Here is a 23,275-nt window from a genome sequence, read left to right as displayed (position 1 = left end):
TCGTAGTAGAAGCAGCAGGCTTTCTACAAAGCCCGTCCAAGTCAAATCAAGGTGAACGTGTGCGCTCCTCCTGCTCCTGCTGCTGCTGTGTGGTCACGGTCATCTGAGGACTTCTGCTGTTCAACTCCATGTTATCATTAACTGGCGTTTTCTGAGTGAGTAGATACAACTTCAATTTATCCTCTCTGTGTCACAGTTTGTCTTATTACCACCAGACAATCATATAAAATACTAGCCTAATTGTTTTTATTCAGTGTTACTTTTCCATGCACGGTATTTCCGTTCTGCTCTCCTTATCACACAGCCAGCCAAGTTAATATTGCACTTGTATCACTATTTGATCAGGCTGTTTTTCTAAGTCAGGCTTTACAGTGTGTGGTGGTGCATTATGGAGCTAAAACCAGCCTGGCTGGCTGTCAACCTACCTGCGGCTGAAATACAACTTTGCACACAAAAACCATTACACTGTCTCTCTCCACCTGTTGACAACAACTGTCCACCTGTTGGAAACCATCTGTTGTTGTGCAAAACACTCACCCATCCATCAACACCCCCCCTCTCCCCCCCCCCCCCCCCCTCCTCTCTCTCTCCGCCCCCCCCCCCCCTCTCTCTCTCTCCCTCCCTCCCCCCCCCTCTCTCTCTCCCTCCCTCCCTCTCTCTCTCTCCCTCCCCCTCTCTCTCTCACCCCCCCCCCCTCTCTCCCTCTCTGTTGTGGTGGTGGGGGTGGGACAGGACAGGACAGCAGCATGACAGCTGACAGGCTGCTGCAGAGGGGGCTGGCCTGGGCGCAGCAGGTGGCCAGCAGGAGCCAAGCAGGCCGAGGCCAGAGGCTGCTGAGCGGCCGCCGTGCCCCGGGCCTGGCCACGGTGAGCGTTTTGGACCGTGAGAGAGGGGATGCCGTCACGCCACGCCACGCCACGGGCACGGCATCCAGTTTCAAACAAACTCCTCCTCTCCATCTGACGTCCTGAGCTCGTCCACGCCGCGACAATCGTGTCTGTTTTGTGAGACGAATGATGGTGATGTGTGGCGTTTTTTAGTGTCTGAATGAGCTGAATTCGAACCCAGGATAACCCGGTCACAGGGTATGCGCCTTAGATCAGATTCTGTGACCTCGATTTATATTTGGCCATTGTCATGCCAGAATCAGAATCCCCCTCCCACCCCCCCACCCCGCCATTTTTCATCTTTGCAGGGGGAAACCACCCCAAATTCTTAGACGGGTTGGCAGTCCAAGTCATGTTTCAGTTCCAGGTTTTACACACGGCCACACCTGCAACTGTTAAGTAAACTCATTATTATGCTGACCTCCATGGTATCAGAGAGGGATGATAATGACACAGTCTGATGATCTTATTTTAAAATTTGAAAGTCAAATATAGATTCGGATGGTGGTTGTTTGGTGCAGTAATGTGGCGCCCGCGCAAAATGTAAACACACCGAATCATGCGAATCACTCTTTTTTTTTCTTTTCTTTTTTTTCCCCCATTCAGGAGACGTTCAGGAATCGGCAAGATGTCTGCCTCCTCCACAGAGCATCCTCCCACAGATACTCCACGATGGCGGCGCGTTTCACTGCCTCTGAAAACACCGACGCCGCTGGACGGGGCACCACCTGCGCGGGCCGACCCGGCGCCAAGAGCCTCAAGTACCAAAGGGACTGGTCCAGTCGAATGTTTTCTGGACACGCCAGGTCATTTAACCAGAACAACCCCACGGTGGGAAGCCTGACAACAGAGGACATCGACAAAGCGAGAAACGCCAAGAAAAACGACCTGAAGCAACATAAGCAAGTGGTAGCCGCTCGTAACTTTTTCTTTTTTAAATCAATATTTGATTCATATTAACCAATCCTCCGTATTTGAGGACGTGGTTCTACCCAGATTTGACTGTGTAATAATAACCCGTCCTGTCTAATGCCAACATTGCACAGGAAGAATTGTATTCGTCCTTTATCTTGTTATTTGTGTGCGTTTCCTTTATGTTCCAGCTCAGCGAACGAGCCAGAGAGCGCAAGGTGCCCGTTACGCGGATAGGGAGACTGGTGAATTTTGGAGGTAGGAAGAACGCTCCTCCCGCCAATATAATATCTGTCATTCTTCACTTCACGTGTTTAGATCACGATCAAAGAAGGGTTTTTATCACAAGCATGTCTGAGAGGGCGTTGCATACCATGATCATACCATCTTTATTAGCTGCGACTATAGCAGCTCTGTAGGTCAGTCGGTCGGTCCACAAAAATGTCGGCCACCCTTTGGGCGGCCACAGTTTTCGCCCCTGGGAGAGTACAGCAGGGGGGGGGGGTCATGCCCCTGTCATCCTGCATCTCGGAAATTTGCGGTGGGGTGGGGGGGTGTGTGGGGGGGGGTGTGTGTGTGTGTGTGTGTGTGTGTGTGTGTGTGTGTGTGTGTGTGTGTGTGTGTGTGTGTGTGTGTGTGTGTGTGTGTGTGTGTGTGTGTGTGTGTGTGTGTGTGTGTGCGTGCGTGCGTGGATGCATGGATGCATGTGTGTTTGAGCTTAGATGGCCAGACTCCAGCCCGTTCTGTCTGGGCCTGGACCGGCCCGTCCCATTGGCTGCATTTACGGGCCCGAACCCGAATTCTTCTTGTTAAGTTGGCCGTTTATCTAAACTATACCTGTTGTCTGTTCAGTCTTATGAATACATACGGTTTGAAGGTTACACTGTTATAACATTCTGATTATCACACCAAATATTACCCCAATTATACAGATATCTGACCACGAGCCTGACCCGGGCCTGAGGAGTAGAAGGGATATTTCCGGTCCGAGCCGGCCCGCGGTCCAGGCTTGGGTTCGGTGCAGAGAATGTAACGTCTGATGGTGGTCGCATGGTCGCAGCTATTGTGATTTCGCACTTATTTATCTAGCACTTTTCTTTGTGTTTTTTTTATTTCTAAAAGTGCTTTACAGACAAGCTTAAAATCAAACAAGACGATAAGAACAACAGTAAATAGAAGCAATAATGACGTGTGTAGTAACAGTCAAAGAAAAAACAAGTCAAAGAAAACAGTGAATGTAAAACAACAGTAAATACAAGCAATGAGAACTCTTTAAGAACAGTAAATAAAATCAAGCAAAAGCATGTTTATACAGAACTGTTTTTTTTTTAAAGGGGACTACATCATATACCATACTATTACCACACACACACGCACACGCACACCCCTAGGGGCAGGTTTGGAGTCTTCATTTCACCTGACTTTGGATCACTCTCATATTCCTCGTAGTTCTCCTCTCTCGCTCTCTCTCTCCCTACACATTCTTATTAACATTCTATCCCATAATGCACCTGTCCTGTCCATCAGATATACCCCCCCCCCCACACACACACACACACCGGGACCCAGGCCTACTCTCAAAGATGAATCTCTCTCTCACTTTCTGGCTGTGTTCCTGATTGGTCCAAGATGGCGATCGTCCAACCTATTTCAAACAAAAAACCGCCCTTGCTCCGTCCCCAGCCTAACACACCCGTTTCCAAACTGCCGTCCATTTCCAAAACTCCAGATAAAGCCCCCGTGGCAGCAGCTCCTTGAGGTCATTGAAGGACACACAGATAAAGCCCCCCATGGCAGCAGCTCCTTCCGGTCATTGAAGGACACACAATAGTCGTGACTGAATTCCGAGCCAGGTTCCATCACCAACATGGTACAGAAACCGCACTTCCAGTTTGAGTGTCTCCATAGAGACAGTCCGCATGTCTGGGAACGCCCACAAAATGTGAAACGGCTGGCGCGCGAGTGGGGTAAAACCGCCGATATATCTCATGAGCTGACTCACCAAAAAGACGGTGCTGCGGCTCTAAACTACAGGTTTGGGGGTTCTAGAGCAGAACACAAGACGTCTGCTCAGATGTGCGTTTACTGCGGTGGTTAAATCCCCGATCGTGTCTGCCTGGGCTGGGCTATCAGCTAAATTCTAACCTTGCTGAATGGATAGAACGGGGGGAATTTACCCCACCCTGACCCCGCCCCCAGGCTAACCCAGCGTCTATTGTGGGCGTTTCTACAGCCTGTATGGGCGTTCCCAGACATGCGGACTGTCTCCATAGCAACATTACATTACAGTACATGACATTGTAGTACAGTACAGTACAGCGTCTGTGCTGGCCGGCTGCCAGCTGTCGTGTGTGTGTGTGTGTGTGTGTGTGTGTGTGTAACTTTGTGAATGTTAAACAGAGAGCTGCTGAGAAAGAACATGCAGCCTCAGCAAAAAGGTGCGACCCGAACAAATAAAGGTTATACAAAAAACCTGCATCTTCCATATTGCTTTTACCTGTGGATCGGAAGTTTCTCTCATCAGTTACCGATAATATAAATAAATATAATGATGTATAATGAACAGTGTTACTTCCAAAATGTAATATACTACATATTACTAGTTACTTTCATTTGAAAGTAATAAGTTACTTTACAATATTACTGTCTGTGTAGAGTAACTCGTTACTTATTATTACACTACTTTTGCATTACCTTCACCAAAACAACAACAGCAGCAGCAGAATGACATCGCTGTCCCGGAACCATCCCGGAAAATAATTTCAACCGTCTTGAAGTCAGTGTAAACCGCCCAAAATTCTAAATGTTATCCTTTTCCTTTGTTATTGTCATCTATAGTGGTTATTTGCATAAAACACACAGTTTGATTAGGAAATGATTGTATCTTTTTTAAATATGTGCTCTGATTTAATCAAATGTAACTCAATTTGTAACTTGAACTTTGTAACTTGAATTTGAACTTATTATTACATGTAATATGTTACTTTTGTAATGAGTTACCTCCAACAAATGGATCATTAATTTATATTTACACCCCCCCCCCCCCCCCAGGTTTAATGATAAAAGTGCAACAACTATTTGCATAACAAAAACAAGAATTTCTTTTTTTAAATGTATTTACATCAATATTCCAATCCTCAAATAACGTTAAGCTGGGATCCGCATTTATTCATCTACTTCTCTCAAAGTCTCATTTTGACATTGAGTTTAGAATAAGTTGACGATATTCTCTAAGCACGACGTTTCTCCTCGGTCATAACCTCTGCCAGCAGTTTTCCAGTGCCGGTGGCGCGCTGTGGGAAGTGCTGACCTGTCCTTCGCATACAGTACATGCAGGAATGGAATTACAATAAGGTGTGGTAGCATCTGGAGCGGAACGAATCTCTGTGAAACCTGTGTGAGAGCCAGCTCCTGCCTGACCTGCCGGGGAATCCCAACTCTAAAATGTGTTGTCAACTGTCAGCGCCGGGTAGCCCACTTAGTACCCTTCCCCACCCCATGGCACCCCATGGTCTAAATTTGCACCTGGCTCGGACTGTTGTCCTGATTATTACTCTGATCTTCATGGTCTCCAGAGAGAGGTTTGGACTGTTGTCCTGATCATTACTCTGATCTTCATGGTCTCCAGAGAGAGGTTTGGACTGTTGTCCTGATCATTACTCTGATCTTCATCGTCTCCAGAGAGAGGTTTGGACTGTTGTCCTGATCATTACTCTGATCTTAATCGTCTCCAGAGAGAGGTTTGGACTGTTGTCCTGATCATTACTCTGATCTTCATCGTCTCCAGAGAGAGGTTTGGACTGTTGTCCTGATCATTACTCTGATCTTCATCGTTTCCAGAGAGAGAGGTTTGGACTGTTGTCCTGATCATTACTCTGATCTTCATCGTCTCCAGAGAGAGGTTTGGACTGTTGTCCTGATCATTACTCTGATCTTCATCGTCTCCAGAGAGAGGTTTGGACTGTTGTCCTGATCATTACTCTGATCTTCATCGTCTCCAGAGAGAGGTTTGGACTGTTGTCCTGATCATTACTCTGATCTTCATCGTCTCCAGAGAGAGGTTTGGACTGTTGTCCTGATCATTACTCTGATCTTCATCGTCTCCAGAGAGAGGTTTGGACTGTTGTCCTGATCATTACTCTGATCTTCATCGTCTCCAGAGAGAGGTTTGGACTGTTGTCCTGATCATTACTCTGATCTTCATCGTCTCCAGAGAGAGGTTTGGACTGTTGTCCTGATCATTACTCTGATCTTCATCGTCTCCAGAGAGAGGTTTGGACTGTTGTCCTGATCATTACTCTGATCTTCATCGTCTCCAGAGAGAGGTTTGGACTGTTGTCCTGATCATTACTCTGATCTTCATCGTCTCCAGAGAGAGGTTTGCCTGCGTTTTTATGCCGCCGTTATCCGATCTAAACAGCTGTGGGTCATTTATGATGGGTCAGTATTAATGTTCAGGTGCTAGGCTGTGAACAGCATTCATAAATAATAATCATAATAATAATAAATAAATATGCATTGCTTTGCTTTATAGGTCGATGCTTTTTTATTTCCCTTTCCAAATGATGTCAGTCTGTTCAGAGAAATTTGGGGTCTTGATGTTTTTGTTTTTCTCCCCCTTCCCCTCTTTCTGCAGGTCTGGCAGTTGGACTCGGCTTTGGGGCGATTGCCGAAGTGGCTAAGAAGAGTTTAAAGTCCCAACAGGACGCTGGTAAAGTGAATGATTTTGTTTATGAGAGAAAGGGGTGTGTGTTTGTGTGCATGTTATGAGTATCATGTATTATGAGTTATCAGTGGCCCAATACCTGATCCCACATTAGAAAGTCTTTTCCACTGGTATTCGCTAATATTAACGATCAGATCATCAGTAGCCGATTTATATCATCGCATCCTTACTGAATGATGCATTTTTGTTCTTCTTCTCTTTTCAGGAGATAAAAAAGGCATACTGGATTCGAGTGCCTTCCTGTCCGAAGCCAACGCGGAGAGAATCGTCCGGACACTGTGCAAAGTCCGAGGTGCTGCACTTAAGATCGGGCAGATGCTCAGCATTCAAGGTGAGGACGAGCCAAAGACGTACAGTGCAGCAATACTCGAATGAATCAGAACCGCTTCGCTCGGGGGAAGAAAATGGAGAGGAATTCAACTTCTTCACAGTCACAAAGTACATAATGTACATAACATGACACAATGACTACAAGACCTCACAGTAGACTGGACAGCAAACCACATGCATTCCTCTCACTACAAATACATATTCATCAGTAGGACTGGGTATCATTTAAAAAAATGATGATACCAGTACCAGTACCCTTAAAGCCCCAATCAGTAACCTTTTCACCTTAATATAGCAGCTTTTTAGTCATTGAGGATGGTAGAGTGACTTGTAACAGGGAGAACGTCACCTCTATTGGTCACACACCGCCCTCCAAAGGCCTCTCCTGGGACTAAGCAGTTTGGTGCCTGCGTCCCGGAGGCAAGATGCGCGCACGCGCTGTACAGCGGGAGCGTTGTGTTCATGAAAACAAGAAAGTAACTCGGTGCGGATCTGCTACGAAAATGACGTTTCACGTAACAATACCAATAGAGTATTTAATTCCATACCTATTTGTGTAGTATAGCTAGCTATACTTTTGAACGTTTTGGTGGCCTTCACCACCACAGACGTGTATGGGTTGTAGTAGCTGCTGCGGTCGTGGGCCAATCACACGTCGCCATTCAATCAAAGAACTCTTTTTCTTTTCTTTTCATTTCTTTAGATCTTTGTACGAAAAGGATCTAATGCAGGTATCGTTTGACTGGGGAACTTTCAATACTACTTGATACCGGGTTATTTGAGTCGATACTAGGGATGTTCATCAGTTATCGAAAATTGATAATTGATCGTTAAGGAATGGAATCGATCATGTGGAATTCTTATCGATTATTGTTATTATTATTATTATTATTTTTTTTTTTTTGCGGACTAGGTTAGGGTGGAATTCGTTGCTCCTCGCCCCACTCAATTGCACAGCCGACTAACGTGAGGTGGAGCTTCATATAGTCTAGTTTTCTGGCTGGGCACGGGCCTTTGTGCCAACAAAACTGTTTTAAACGTGGGGAATTCACACCAGCATGCGCCGGGGACAGCAGAGTGTTGGAGAGGAGACACATTGAAATAAAGAGTTCATTGAGGAGAACACGTTGTCTTTCGTATTTTCTGCCATAGGCATTCATTTTGTAAAAAAAAATATATATATATATATATATATATATATATATATATATATATATATATATATATATATATATATATATTATTATTATTATTAATATTATCGTTCATCAGTGCCAAACCCCTTAATGGGACAGTCAACCGGTGCTGCTTCCCCCCCGAACTCTGTGTGAAACTAAATCCCCTCCCCGGACCTGTGGGGAAATGTCACCACCTAAAATACACGGCCGGGCCAGCTGAACACAATAAGTGCCATACCAGTCCTGCTATTGTAGGCATCCAGTCCTGCTATTGTAGGCATCCCCACCTACATGTGCGCTGTGGCAAATGACGGGGGGGAAATGTAGGCTGTAGGCTGCGGGACACTTGAGGTCTGTTTTCTCTACACAACATACTTACAGTGCGGTGATGCACTTTGACCTCATTTGATATCCTGTGCCATATTTTACAGTCGTCAGCACTTTTAAAAACGATTTCCTGATCGCTGCTATATCAAGTAGGGGTGGGAATCACCCGTTTGATCACGATTAATTTGACAACGATGCGATTTTTGCCGATATCACAAAGTCTGCCACGATACGATACGATATCACAAAGTCTGCCACGATACGATACGATATCACAAAGTCTGCCACGATACAATACGATATCACAAAGTCTGCCACGATACGATACGATATCACAAAGTCTGCCACGATACGATACGATATCACAAAGTCTGCCACGATACGATACGATATCACAAAGTCTGCCACGATACGATACGATATCACAAAGTCTGCCACGATACGATATCACAAAGTCTGCCACGATACGATATCACAAAGTCTGCCACGATACGATACGATATCACAAAGTCTGCCACGATACGATACGATATCACAAAGTCTGCCACGATACGATACGATATCACAAAGTCTGCCACGATACGATACGATATCACAAAGTCTGCCACGATACGATACGATATCACAAAGTCTGCCACGATACGATATCACAAAGTCTGCCACGATACGATATCACAAAGTCTGCCACGATACGATACGATATCACAAAGTCTGCCACGATACGATACGATATCACAAAGTCTGCCACGATACGATATCACAAAGTCTGCCACGATACGATATCACAAAGTCTGCCACGATACGATATCACAAAGTCTGCCACGATACGATATCACAAAGTCTGCCACGATACGATATCACAAAGTCTGCCACGATACGATATCACAAAGTCTGCCACGATACGATATCACAAAGTCTGCCACGATACGATATCACAAAGTCTGCCACGATACGATATCACAAAGTCTGCCACGATACGATATCACAAAGTCTGTCACGATACGATATCACAAAGTCTGCCACGATACGATACGATACGATATCACAAAGTCTGCCACGATACGATTCGATTCAGGGGCCTGCGATCGATATTAGACGATATGCCCACAATCAGTTAAAGGTCCCAATTCGTGCAGCTGTAACCTCTTAAAAACGTGTGTCTCTGGTCCACAAAACATGATTCTGGATTAATTTGTCGAAAATATAGCAACCCCGTTTGTTGTGATGGAGTTGTCCCTTCCTCATCTCGTTGCGTCCCAAGAATGGTCTGTTTCTATAATATATTCAGAACTAACAGTTCCCATTGGCCGCTGAGGGAGAGCCCGCCCCAGGCTCCCAGCGGCCATTCAGATTAGCGTCTGTGGACCAGCACGCTAGGTTGTGTCCACAACTAACGTTAGCAACGCTACGCTAAAGAGGACATCTCAAAATGCCTAGACTTACCGAATGCACCTCCGCAGTTGCTGGATCACGTACAGTTGGCGTCGCTCCAGCTAGAAGTGTTAATTTTGTGGCTATAGACAAAATGGTGCAGGTAGCTTGTGTGAGAGAGACGCGCGCAGTATGTTTAAGGACCCGAGTGACATCACATTAACCCGGGAACAGAGTGTAAGGGGCGTGGCTTGAAGGAGACTGCAGGGGGAAGCTGGATAGGGACAAATCCAACTGTGGCAGTTCTGAGCTTGTGACCACTCATTACAGGGAGGGATGACAGCAGTATATATGCATTTACAAGTAAAAACAGCTTTTGCACGGAATGGGACCTTTAAACAATCGGTTAAAAAAAAAAGCTACTAAAATATCATTTGACAATTTTATTGTTTTGCTCTTAGATATTTCAATGAAAAATAATGTACCGTATTCTTTTGAATAAGATTCCAAAATAAAAGCATCATGTTTATTTCTTTTATGGCGGCTCATAGCGATTAATATCGATGTTTGCACTGCGGGTCGATGCAGTTGGATCGTTGATCATTGAATCGATGCGTCTTGCCACCCCTAGAATCAAGCTGGTTTGCTTATTTGCTTCGTATACTCCAATAATGCCTATTTAACTTAGCCTGTAAATTTCATGTACATTTAATGTAAACTCTTATTTAACTCCGACTGTAAATTCATGTAAATCCACTGCCTATTTAACGTCTATTTAACTCAGTCTGCAAATCTCATGTAAATTCAACGTAAATTCATATTTATCATCCACAGAACACTTCACCACTCATGTACATATTGTATATATTGACTCGATTTGATTGCACTTGCAACTTTGTGATTGTCTTTAGTTATCTTCCTACTTCTTATCCCTGTATATTGATGTGACCGCTACGCTGCATACAGACACTAAGACAAATTCCTCGTATGTAACTTGCATACTGTGGCAATAAAAGTTATTCTGATTGTGATTCTGATACAGAACTGGTGTGTGTTTCACTTTCTTCCTTCTGCTCTCTCAGATGATGCGTTCATCAACCCGCAGTTGGCCAAAATCTTTGAGCGTGTTCGACAGAGTGCCGACTTTATGCCCTATAAACAGATGATGGTACGGTATGGAGAGCTGTAGGCCAATTAATTAATTAATTAATTAAGTCAGCAATCCACTTCATTCAGATAAGCCACGTCCCTCTCCTCTCACTCTCTGCAGAAGGCCGTCAGCAGCGACCTCGGGCCAAACTGGAGGGACAAGCTGGAGTATTTTGAGGAGAAGCCATTTGCGGCGGCGTCGATTGGTCAGGTGCATTTAGCCAAGATGAAGGATGGCAGAGACGTGGCCATGAAGATCCAGGTGAGCATAGTTTAGTGCAGATCCCACTTGCGATCGGTGCAAGTGCACCACGGCACCCTGGTCGCACATGTTTTGGACTTGATCAAGCCTTCAGACTTTCTGGAAGAAGGTGTTTGAATCCCGTAGTGACATTATTTCAATCTCTTCCTATTACTGCCCTGTTTGGACTGAGGCCCGAGGACGAAGCGTGCCCGACTGAAATGTATATGGACCCTTTTCACGGGGGCCATTTTGGGTCGAAAAGGCAGAATAAACACAGGTGCAAGAAAAACACTAATGAGGGTTCCCAAATTCCAATCATGGAAGTTGGAAACCCCCATTAGTGTTTTGCTTGCACCTGTGTTTACCCTGCCTTTTCCACACAAAATGGCCCCCGTGAGAAGGGTCTATTGCGGTTGCTTTCACTGCTAGCGAGACACCTCATCCTCCTCAATAGACCATTCTCACGGGGGCCGTTTTTGTGTGGAAAAGGCAGGGTAAACACAGGTGCAAGCAAAACACTAATGGGGGTTTCCAACTTCCATGATTGGAAGTTGGAAACCCTCATTACAAAATGGCCCCCGTGAAAAGCGTCTATTGGAAGAGATCGGTGCCACCATCCCGTCCCAGACGGCCTTAGGGAGATTATGTTTTATTTTAAGCTTGGAAAGATCAAATTGAAGGAGAATGCAAATAGATTTGAAAGAGTGTGGAAGCCTTTTCTTACCTACTACTATGACAACCTAACCCAAATAACAGACTGGGAGACTTCATAAGCTAATTCTCTCTAGGTTTGGAGCAGTGCTGTAGTAGTCTAAGAATGATTTTATAAGGATAGTCGAGTGTAAACCCCCTTTCATTTTTTCTCTTTCTCGTTTGTGCCCCCCCAATTAAATTAAGTACGGTAATTGTATGTCATATATATATATATACTGTATATATATATATATATATATATATATATATATATATTTTTTTTTTTCTTTTCTGCTTGATGTCACTGTTTTGACCGTCTGGATGCTTGGGGGGGGGGGGGGGGGGGGGGGGATGGTGATCATACTGGAATTATTTCATATTATGTTGATTCTGTAATTTGAAAAATCTAAAATTGCACTAAACAGAACAGAATAAACAAAACAAAAAATAGTTTAGTCCAGTGGTTCTCAACTGGTGTAGCCTCACCACTCACATGTTTCCTTAGTCATATAAGTTGCGACCCAAATTTCGGATTTTTTTTTTTTAGGCCTACAGTGCACAACAGTATTATGCCTTTGAAACAAGTTTAAACTGATGCTCATCAAGTCTTTCTTCTCCAATTAAATAAAGACTAATCTCAGACTCATCTTCAATTATTACAATATGCTTTTTAAACAATTAAGTGAAACCGGTGATGCTCATCACGTTTCCAGAATCTCAATGTAGAGATCGCCCTATCAGGGGATACTGAACAGCACTGTAGTATTATGAAGAATTTTCACTTACACTTTCCTTGAACCCTTCTGGGCTCAGAGATTACAGGAGATTTAACATCTTAACCGATTGTGAAATCATTGATTTCACAATCATGCACATTTCTTCTCTCAAATCGCAAACAAGCTCACGCTGCAAGTTTGGAACATGACGGTGCATCAAACACAAGATCGACGTTAAACGCATAGATAGACCAATGGTTTTCAAAGTCTGAGACTGCGGGCTTCCCACCAGACAAAGCTTGGAAAAAGGCACCCCCTCTCGCTCAATTCCTGGATCCTATGGGATGATGATTGTTATTTGATCCCGTAGACACTCAACAACTGAGCCGAGATAGCCTGATATTGCATTTATTAGTTTCTGACTCTGGGAAAGTGGGGGAAACGGTAAAATTCCCCAAAACGACTGTCTCTCTGGACTATCTCTTTAACATAATCACACACATTTAGGCTATTCTATGTGATCTCCTTTTGATAACTAATGTCATATTAGTTCACTTCCATTCATTGAGCCTCCCCTGAAACTGCTTGGAGCCCCCGCTGGCGAGGCCCGCCCCCCGCTTTGAAAACCTCTGGCATAGACCCTATAAACATGGAGGTGGAGTAGCGTGCTTTGGTGTGTTCAGTAGTTTGTCACAGAAAAGTGAAAGGACAGACTGGAGTGCTGCTGGAGAGACAGAAAAAGTGGACTGTCCATTCCAGAGGACCGGAGGGGATCATTTAACCCGTCAGTTTTAATGTAGTCTGTGTCGTGTTTGCCTTTCTCCATGTTTACAAATGCTTGAATGAGCACATACAAAAAACCTGCGTCATGGTATGTCCTTCAAAATAAAAGCGCAGCATCAGAAATTCTGTCGACTGAACTTTTCTTTACCCATGCACACATCTCCGTGACACGCTCAGAATGGCGACCCCGCGACCCCACCAGTTCCGAACCACTGGTTTAGGCTATTTCCGCAGTGATGAAACGTAGAAGGAGAGAGTGTGATCAAATACAATGACTGCCTTTTCTTCTAGTACCCTGGAGTTGCCAAGAGTATCGACAGTGACGTGAACAATATCATGGCTGTTCTGAGTTTAAGCAATGCACTGCCTGAAGGTAACCCACTGTTATCATTTTTACAATAACTGTTACTCTCGTCTAAGTTTGATCACCTCTGCTAATGTCAATATACTAAGCCACACATGCAGCCTGGGAATGATTAATTAATTAATAATTAATTATTCTCAGGGTGTCATGATTTTTTATTCCCCCCCCTTTTGCTCTGCACTCTCTCTTTCCACAGGTCTTTTTCCCGAACACATGATTGAGGTTATGAGCCGCGAGCTGGCGCTGGAGTGTGATTACCTAAGAGAGGCCAAATGTGCCCGCAAATTCCAGTGAGTTCAATCTTACTACGCCTCCACTCCAGTCACCTTGTCTTAGTTATGACTCCACAGTATGGGCCCATCTATACCCAGTATCTCTTATTCGGATAGCTATTGTGATTGCGATGACTTTCAGACTTTCGAATGAAAGTCATGGCGCGCGTGCTTTTCTGCTTTGTTGACGTTGTTGGTGCTCAGCACTAATGGAGAGCCAAAGTAAACGTCACTTCCTGCTTCAGCACTGTACCAGAGATGTTCATCCGCCATTTATTTTTCCCATAGATATTTCGTAAAATGCTTATAAAAAATTGTTTTACTTGGTCAAATCAAACGGTTCAGCTATATTTAGAATCGGGAGAGAAACATTTCACTCGGACCAAAACTAAAAAAAAACAATTGAAAAAATATTTTCTTTAAATCCGCAATTTTTTTTACGCTTTTTTTACGTCTCTTGCCATCCTCTTTCATGCTGTGATAGCACTTCTTCTTCTTCTTTGGATTTGATTGGCGGTTGGCAACCAGCTTAGAAGTGCATTACCGCCACCTACCGGACTGCTGTGATATCACTATGAATTCAATAGTCTTTTGTAGCCCTTGTGTTGATAGATTTGTATATTCCTGTGTGCCAGAGCATGTGAGCGGAGCGGAGCGGAGCGGTGATAATTACTGCTCCTCGCTCCCGGAGCGGTCCTTTCCACCCGCTCCAGCGCTCACGGCCGCTCCTGTCCGCTCCGCTCCAGACCACTCCCCGCTCGATACAGATTTCACCCGCTCGCACTCACCGCTCTGCTCCGCTCAAAAGAATAAAAGAGATAAAAAGGCCAGGGTGTTTTAATTTGCGTTTAAACGCCTGGGCAATGGGCATTGCTCACTACAAATAACATGAGCTCAGCAGAGTCGGCTGCATGTTCGTTTGTCTTCCTTCTCGTCTCGCAGCAGCTGGCAAGAAAATAGTGGGCGTGCACATGGCCCACGCATGCATTCTGTTTCGAACATGTTGTGGTCGAAACTGGAGCGGGACTGAGCGGTACTGAGCGGGTGATCGGTGCCACTCCAACTTTCGCTCCGGTACCGCTCTGGTCCCCGCTCACCACTCAAGCCAAAATCCCCCCGCTCCGCTCCGCTCACATGCTCTGCTGTGTGCCAAGATACTGCTCTGCTGGTGACATATCTATTGGCGTTTCTATTGGTTGGTTTGTGCACAAGTTGCCCTTTAACTGCGTTGCCGTTTGTGTCCCAGAGAGCTGCTGAAAGATCACCCTTACTTCTACGTGCCCGACGTGGTGGAGGAGCTGAGCGGCCAGCGTGTCCTCACCACAACACTGGTGCCGGGTTTCCCTCTGGACCGGGCCACCGACCTCTCTCAGGAGCTCAGGAACGAGGTACGGCCCAGGTCCAGACACCACGCCCCCGCTTAGAATAGGCTCTACACACCCGCACACTGCCAAGACGCCACAGGCGTTGGAAGCGTTTCAGCAAGGTGACGAGACAACTGATGAGACGGCCATCTTTAAAAACAACAACTGAGTCATGTCAGCAAGTCCTGGCTTACTTCCAGCAATCACCATTCTGCATTATTCTACTTTCATTGTCACTTCACACAATTAAGGTCTCATTATGCTTTCCGCATCAGCGAGGAACGCGAGTGTCCGCGCGGAAAAGTGACGTCAAATCAGCAGACACGCCCCTCCGCAAGGCTCCGTGCGGACGGTTTTCGAGCGGCCGTGCGCACGCCGAATTTTGTAACTACGCGGACGCGGACGGGCGGACAAAGTGGAGTTTTCAAGACTCGCGCTCAATTCCGCCTGCAGAAACCCACACAGAGTATACAAGCTCCACACGTTTCCTCGTCGGATTCCGTGTCTCTCATTTCCGTGCGGCCGGCCAAAGCGTCAAGCATAATCCAGGCTTTAATCAGATCACCATAAATCATAGGCGATTGTAGGCTTTCCAAACAGGGGTTGCACCACCAAGAAGGTAATAGGACTCCGACTGGGGGACAAAGTAGACAAAGAAATTTTGTATATTTTAAAGTAAAATGCATTAATCTGGTGCACTCTGAGAGCAAAATGAAGAGGCTAGTAGATATGATATAACTTGTCGCAGAATATCAATTTTGGTTTATTTGGTAAAAGTGGAACTGTAGCCTATTCCTTCTGGTTTTCTTCATTGTTCATGATTTTGTGGAAAGTATTCACTAAAGAGTCTATAGTGAATGCTGCTATTAACTTGTGTTTACTTTTGCTACTAAACCAACATCAGGACATCCAAGCAAGTTCTGACAGAGAGCAATGCCATTGGACAAATACATTTGCATATCTCCCAGCATGCATTGTTCCTTCCAAACTTTTGACCACAAAGTAAAGTAACCACATTAAATAAGTGGTGAGTGGAAATAATCATTAGCCTATTCTTAGTTAAACATGCAGTTTTGAAACATTCAATAAAGACAAATAAAAAAAATAGACTATGACTCGACACCCTAAGTGATACACACATGTTATGAGAGTGGTATACAGTATATATCCCTCACACTAATATCCGTTTTAGTGTAGAATGGTTACTTCCTTGCTCTGCTCTTCCCTAGAGTGCACAACCATGTTCAACCCTTTCGCCCGGCATCGTTTATATGTCAACATAAAATAAAAAATCATCTGGCCATTAGATTCAAGATTTTTATTGTCACTCCATGATACAAGTATCACGTGTGAAATTCTTGTGCTGTGAACTCCGTTTACAACATAGTACAAATATAACAGGGCATATGAGTGCAAAAACAACAAGAGACACAACAAGCAATAAGGCAGTATAGTGATAAGACAAGTCAGAGGCAGTGGCATATTCACTGCACATACGTAGGTGCACATGTCCTGTGCATACTTTAGCCATGCTTAAACATTTTAAACTTGGCGTTTTAAATTCGGCGTATTTGACATACAGGTGCAAATAGCATATTCCTTATTAAACATACAATTAAACATTAGACATACGTAATTGTAGCAGCTACGGTGCGTTACATTACGGCTACTGCACTATTTGTGTATGTTAAGGAGTCTCGTGGCCTGCGGGAAGAAACTGTTCCTCAAGCGGTTTGTGCGTGTTTTTGGAACCCTGTATCTTCTCCCTGAGGGTAACAGGGAGAACAGGCTGTTGTGGGGATGGTTTGTGTCTTTGATGATCATTAGGGGTTGCACGTGCAGCCAGTGCACCAACGTACAATCGTGCATGCCATAAATAATATAACTTTATTTATAGCACTTTTTTTTTTAACAATGTTACAAAGTGCTTTACATAAAATATGAGACAAAAAAGATATATGCACTGCAGAATATATCAAAGAAGAGAGAAAAAACAAGTATGAGAAGGTCTTCACACTTCATATAAAAGTGAGTTTTAAGGATTGTTTATGTCAGAGGTTCTCAAATGTTTTTCAGCCAAGGAGCCCTGACAAGATAGAAAATATACCGGGGACCCCCTCATTCTGATTTGTGATTTTGGGCCAATCTTAATTGTTTCCACGGTAACGTCCTTGACTTTTAAATTGATAGGTTTGTTAGATTAGAATGTAATCCATGAACCATTTTAGATTTAAAGCATACAATATTTTCATTGAACTATGAAGCTTTTGCAAAAAAAAATGTTTTTATTTTTATTTTCATGAAAACTTTTCGCGGACCCCCTGGCAAAGTGCCACGGAGCCCCATTTGAGAACCACTGGTTTGTTATATTATGCTAGATCTATGCACTTGTCTAGACTATTCTAGACCCTGTTTGTTGCTTTTCACTTGTATCAGATGTCTTGTAAATACTGTTATCTGACCATGCAATACTGACTCTATGCATTAGGCACTTTGCTATTGTGCACTTTAATATCCTGCACTTTAAGGATGACTCGGGCCTATCCACATGTCATGTGTACCTGTCTCATTCTATATTTTTTATCTTACTTTTGTTACTCTTTCATACGGTATCTAAATGTTTTTATATGTTGTTGGTATGATTTGTTATGTATGTTTTAAGCTCCTCCCCAATTCCAGTGTAGTTTCTACTGCAGATGGCAAATAAACTGACTCTGACTCTGGATGATACTGATTTTGCTTGCTACATAAAGCAACATATCTTGTTTTGCGTACAGGAGGACCACGTTTGAAAAATTAACGACTTTGTCATATTTGACGACATCTCATTAATCCCTCCACTCTTTTCTCTCTCCACTAGATTTGTGAGCAAATCTTGACGTTATGCTTGAGGGAGCTGTTTGAGTTCAGGTACATGCAGACCGATCCAAACTGGTCCAACTTCTTCTTTGATCCACAAGCTCACAAGGTAAGTTTGCCTTCAAAGTCAATTAATATGCATATTTAGATATATATATATATATATATGTATATATGTATATATGTATGTATATTTAGATACGACAGTTCCCATTGCACTGAAGTCTCTTCAACCTCTTCTGTTTCAGGTTGCTCTATTGGATTTTGGGGCAACGCGAGGATTTGACAAAAGTTTCACCGACAGCTACATTGAAGTGAGATACTGAACCAACACAAATCAAACTACCTGTAGAGGTGCAGACCTCTAACCTGCCTCTGCCAGATGGGGGCAGTATGGAGGTGCATGTATTGTTGTGAAAACAATACCGCGTCCATCTGGCAGAGTCAGGTTAGCAGACCTCCGCCAAGGCCAATACTCCAGTCTGCTCTGATATGCTAATTTTGTGTGTCGGATCCGAACCCCAACCGTGAACCACCCACATCTCCCCAGCCACACCCACTAACCACCCCTCGAACCCCGACTCGATGACCTTCCTATCCCTAGCTACAGCCCCTTTTCCCTAGCACAGCCCCCTTTCCTGACCACGCCTCATCCCACCACCCAGATACACCTAGCCACTCCCCCTACTCACCCCCCTCGAACCCCAACTCTCTCTCTTCCTATCCCTAGCTACAGCCCCTTTTCCTTAGCCCCGCCCCCCTCCCTTGGACCCCTTGCCCGATCGGAGGCGCTCCAAAATGTAATGGCTTCTTCCTTGGCCCATGCTACAGTAGTACACCCTCCCACCAAGTTTCATGAAAATCAGCCCAGTAGTTTTGATGTAATCCTACTAACTTACAAACAGACGGCACCGAAAACAACCTCCCCTTGGCGGATGTAACAAAAGATACATTTAACTGTTAGATTGGTTAGAAAGTTGGACCATTAGGAAGGTCGTTTGCTATAATGTCTAGTGCATTCTGTTTCATTCCATTTATTATGTTAATGTTTTGGGGGGGCGCATCTAAAATTCATCAGTCGACATTCTCATATTAGAATAAATTATAAGATTGTGTGTGTGTGTGTGTGTGTGTGTGTGTGTGTGTGCGTGTGTGTGTGTGTGTGCGCGTGCGTGCGTGCGTGCGCGCGTGCGTTTCACATAGTGTATGATTTATTACGTCCGCTAAGTAAGGAGGTTATGTTTTCGGTGTTGTTTGTCTGTTCTTGGCCATGTGAGGTGTAGCATTCCTAGGCCTAGCATGGGCCAAGGAAGAAGAACCAATTAAATTTTGAGGCGGATCGGATCCGCTTCACGAAATGTGCAGACTGGACTATTGGCCTTGGCGGAGGTCTGCACTCTTCGAGTCTCCTTCTAGTTTGTTGACCCTAAACTTCTGTCATCAGATGATCTAAACTTCTGTCATCAGATGAACTAAACTTCTGTCATCAGATGATCTAAACTTCTGTCATCAGATGATCTAAACTTCTGTCATCAGATGATCTAAACTTCTGTCATCAGATGATCTAAACTTCTGTCATCAGATGATCTAAACTTCTGTCATCAGATGATCAAAATTTCTGTCATCAGATGATCTAAACTTCTGTCATCAGATGATCTAAACTTCTGTCATCAGATGAACTAAATTTCTGTCATCAGATGATCTAAACTTCTGTCATCAGATGAACTAAACTTCTGTCATCAGATGATCTAAACTTCTGTCATCAGATTATCAAATCAGCTGCAGAACGGGACAAAGAAGGTGTGCTGCAGAAATCCAGAGAAATGAAGTTCCTCACCGGCTACGAGTCAAAGGTGATGAGCAGAACCTTTACCTCTTTAAACTGGTTTCCAAACTAATATTGAATCACTATGAAAGTAATAAAAGTCTGACTATTAACCGCTATTAATTGCTGTGTATTGATGTAATATATTGAACAATACCAGCATCAACATTACCTCTCTGAACTATACATTGTTTAATTGGTATTCATGTTTAATTACTATGATTTTAGTTATTATTTTCTGATGCTCTATATAAGGTGAAAAGCTGATCAACAGGATCTTACAATGTAACTTTTTACTTTGATGACTTTGAAATGTTTAGTTAGTAAACAGGAGTATTATGAACTGTACTGACCCCTGTTGGCGATGAGTTGTTGGCAACATTGATACAACTTTGAGACACGTCTCTGTAAAGTAGTCAGTGAGTTATTGGTACTGATCAAGAACTCCATCGACCAGCCAAAGGCATATTGTGGCCAATCTGTAAAAATATATATGTATCTGTAACACTTTCTTTGAAGATCAAAAGATCAAAGATCTCAAGTGACTAGCTCTCTCAATCTCAAGCTTCTTCCTTCAAACACTGTAGTCACTTTTTGGCATGGAGGTATTAAAGCATTATGATTGCTGAACTTGTAATACATTATGTCCTAGACTTATAATAGTTTATAAACCTTGTTATGAGTTGCCAACTTGCCATTAGTGTTGGGCAAGTTACTTTCAAAATGTAATATACTACATATTACTAGTTACTTTCTTTTGAAAGTATCTTACTGTCTGTATAGACTACTTTTGCATTACTTTCCTGAAAAACAATTTAAAGCACCTTCAAGTCAGTGTAAACTGTCCAAAACTTTAAATGCTATCATTTTCCTTTGTCATCTATAGTGGTTATTTGCATAAAAACACACAATTTGATTAGGAAATGATTGTATCTTTATTTAAATATGTGCTTTGACAAAAAAAAAAACAATTTGTAATGTGTTACTTGGGCAAAGTAACTGGTATAATATTACTGAAATCCTATTGGTAATAATAATAAAGTATACGACAGAGTAACTGCTAAAAGTAATATATTACATGTAATGTTACTTTTGTAATGCGTTACGCCCAACACCAGTTGCCGTGCAGGATTATAAACATTTATAAAGGGTATTATGCATTATAATGTGACCTTCATAGAAAGTGTTACCAAAAAAAGGTACTGTACTCCTACTTGTTCCAACGATTGTTCATGAGCTGCTGCTGCCGCTGTGCTGTGTGTGTCAGGCGATGGAGAACGCCCACGTGGACGCCGTGATGATCCTGGGTGAGGCCTTCTCCTCTGAGGAGCCCTTCAGCTTCGGCGCGCAGAGCACGACGGAGCGGATCCACAGCCTGATCCCCGTGATGCTGAGGGAGCGGCTCACCCCGCCTCCGGAGGAAACCTACTCCCTGCACCGCAAGATGGGCGGCTCCTTCCTCATCTGCTCCAAACTCGGAGCGCAGATAGCCTGCAAGAACATGTTCCAGGAGGCCTACGCCAAGTACTGGAAGGACCCGGCCCACTAGAGACGGTCACCTTTGCGAGAGGTGAACGCATGTCAACACTAGTCATCTCCTCGCATCCTTTGTTCATCGGTTAACGATTGAACGTGCATAATCTTGACGAGTACGATTTGGGAAACGCCGTCCAGATCAAAGTCCAAAGTCCAAACCTGGGCCATCGGCTGTAGGAGTGTATCGTGCCAAGTTTTGTGATGAGCGTCTGTCACCTGTTCTACTCTTATCGTTTATTTATATTTGAAAAAATATAAAGCCCCTATAAGGACAATGTCTCCCTATTAAGAACCATTTCATATTTGTGTGCCTTATATTCCAGCAATCATGTTAACTCCTTTGTTTGGATGTTGTCCAGCAATCACATCCAGATTACAAATATCGCGTACACACAGTCAAGTCAATTTGTATAGCCCTAATTCACAAGCATGTCTCAGAGGGCTTCACAGAGAAAATATGTCTAGCTAAATCTAGCTGACACAACAATAACAATTACAGTAATAATAACATGATTGAACAATCATATGATAGCAGAACAGCATTGGTTTTCAATATTGTGTTAAGTTTTTTTTTGTTTTTTTATGAATTGAAATCCCTACTGTAGTTAACCTATAGCTGATATACTGTATGCCTAATAATGATGTGCCTGACTGTACGGTTTGAGGAAATAATATATTCCATCTGACCTTTGTCAATTGAAATAAATTGACAGTTGCAACAACAAAGCAGCTACACACCTTATCTTGTATTCCAGGGGCCAAGATAATGTATATATATAAAAATACATAAAACAAAATCTAGATCTTCAGGTATATAATTAATTTAATGTTTATTCAACATGAGCATTACAAATTATTATTTACACTTCCAGCATATAAATATAACAAAATCACTTGTTTCTGCGGGTGTCACATGTATTTATTTTTTGTTCAGCCTTGGTGGCTATCGCTGCTCATGCTAAAACAAAGCGCTGCAGCATTTCCTGTGCATCTGAGAGAAAGACCAAAGTGCTGCAACACTTCCTGTGTGTCTGAGAGAAAGACCAAAGTGCTGCAACACTTCCTGTGTGTCAGAGAGAAAGACCAAAGTCCTGCAACACTTCCTGTGTGTCTGAGAGAAAGACCAAAGTCCTGCAACACTTCCTGTGTGTCTGAGAGAAAGACCAAAGTCCTGCAACACTTCCTGTGTGTCAGAGAGAAAGATCAAAGTGCTGCAACACTTCCTGTGTGTCTGAGAGAAAGATCAAAGTGCTGCAACACTTCCTGTGTGTCAGAGAGAAAGACCAAAGTGCTGCAACACTTCCTGTGTGTCAGAGAGAAAGATCAAAGTGCTGCAACACTTCCTGTGTGTCTGAGAGAAAGATCAAAGTGCTGCAACACTTCCTGTGTGTCTGAGAGAAAGACCAAAGTCCTGCAGCACTTCCTGTGTGTCAGAGAGAAAGACCAAAGTGCTGCAACACTTCCTGTGTGTCTGAGAGAAAGATCAAAGTGCTGCAACACTTCCTGTGTGTCTGAGAGAAAGACCAAAGTCCTGCAGCACTTCCTGTGTGTCAGAGAGAAAGACCAAAGTGCTGCAACACTTCCTGTGTGTCAGAGAGAAAGACCAAAGTCCTGCAACACTTCCTGTGTGTCTGAGAGAAAGACCAAAGTCCTGCAACACTTCCTGTGTGTCAGAGAGAAAGACCAAAGTGCTGCAACACTTCCTGTGTGTCAGAGAGAAAGACCAAAGTGCTGCAACA

At 43.6% G+C, this 23,275-nt stretch overlaps 1 protein-coding gene across 1 annotated transcript; it reads left to right on the top strand.

The window, feature by feature from the left end:
* Positions 1–1,671: 1,671 nt before the first annotated feature.
* Positions 1,672–22,282, top strand: coq8ab (coenzyme Q8A-b). Its single transcript, XM_083633619.1, has 13 exons — positions 1,672–1,796; positions 1,991–2,057; positions 6,436–6,510; positions 6,731–6,856; positions 10,814–10,899; positions 11,002–11,142; positions 13,608–13,689; positions 13,877–13,970; positions 15,199–15,340; positions 18,177–18,284; positions 18,424–18,489; positions 19,942–20,028; positions 21,268–22,282. Exons 1-13 carry the CDS (start codon positions 1,674–1,676, stop codon positions 21,547–21,549), a joined length of 1,479 nt encoding a protein of 492 aa, XP_083489745.1. The 5' UTR covers positions 1,672–1,673; the 3' UTR covers positions 21,550–22,282.
* The last annotated feature ends 993 nt before the right edge of the window (positions 22,283–23,275 follow it).

This window comes from Poromitra crassiceps (genome assembly GCF_964638095.1).
Source record: "Poromitra crassiceps genome assembly, chromosome: 3".
NCBI classification, from domain to species: domain Eukaryota; kingdom Metazoa; phylum Chordata; class Actinopteri; order Beryciformes; family Melamphaidae; genus Poromitra; species Poromitra crassiceps.
This window is presented reverse-complemented; position numbering and strand designations above follow the sequence as displayed.

Coding starts and splice junctions, on each gene's coding strand:
- coq8ab (XM_083633619.1), top strand. CDS start 1,674: ATGTTTTCTGGACACGCCAGGTCATTTAACCAGAACAACCCCACGGTG. Junction 1,797..1,990: donor TGAAGCAACATAAGCAAGTG/GTAGCCGCTCGT, acceptor TTTATGTTCCAG/CTCAGCGAACGAGCCAGAGA. Junction 6,857..10,813: donor GCAGATGCTCAGCATTCAAG/GTGAGGACGAGC, acceptor CTGCTCTCTCAG/ATGATGCGTTCATCAACCCG.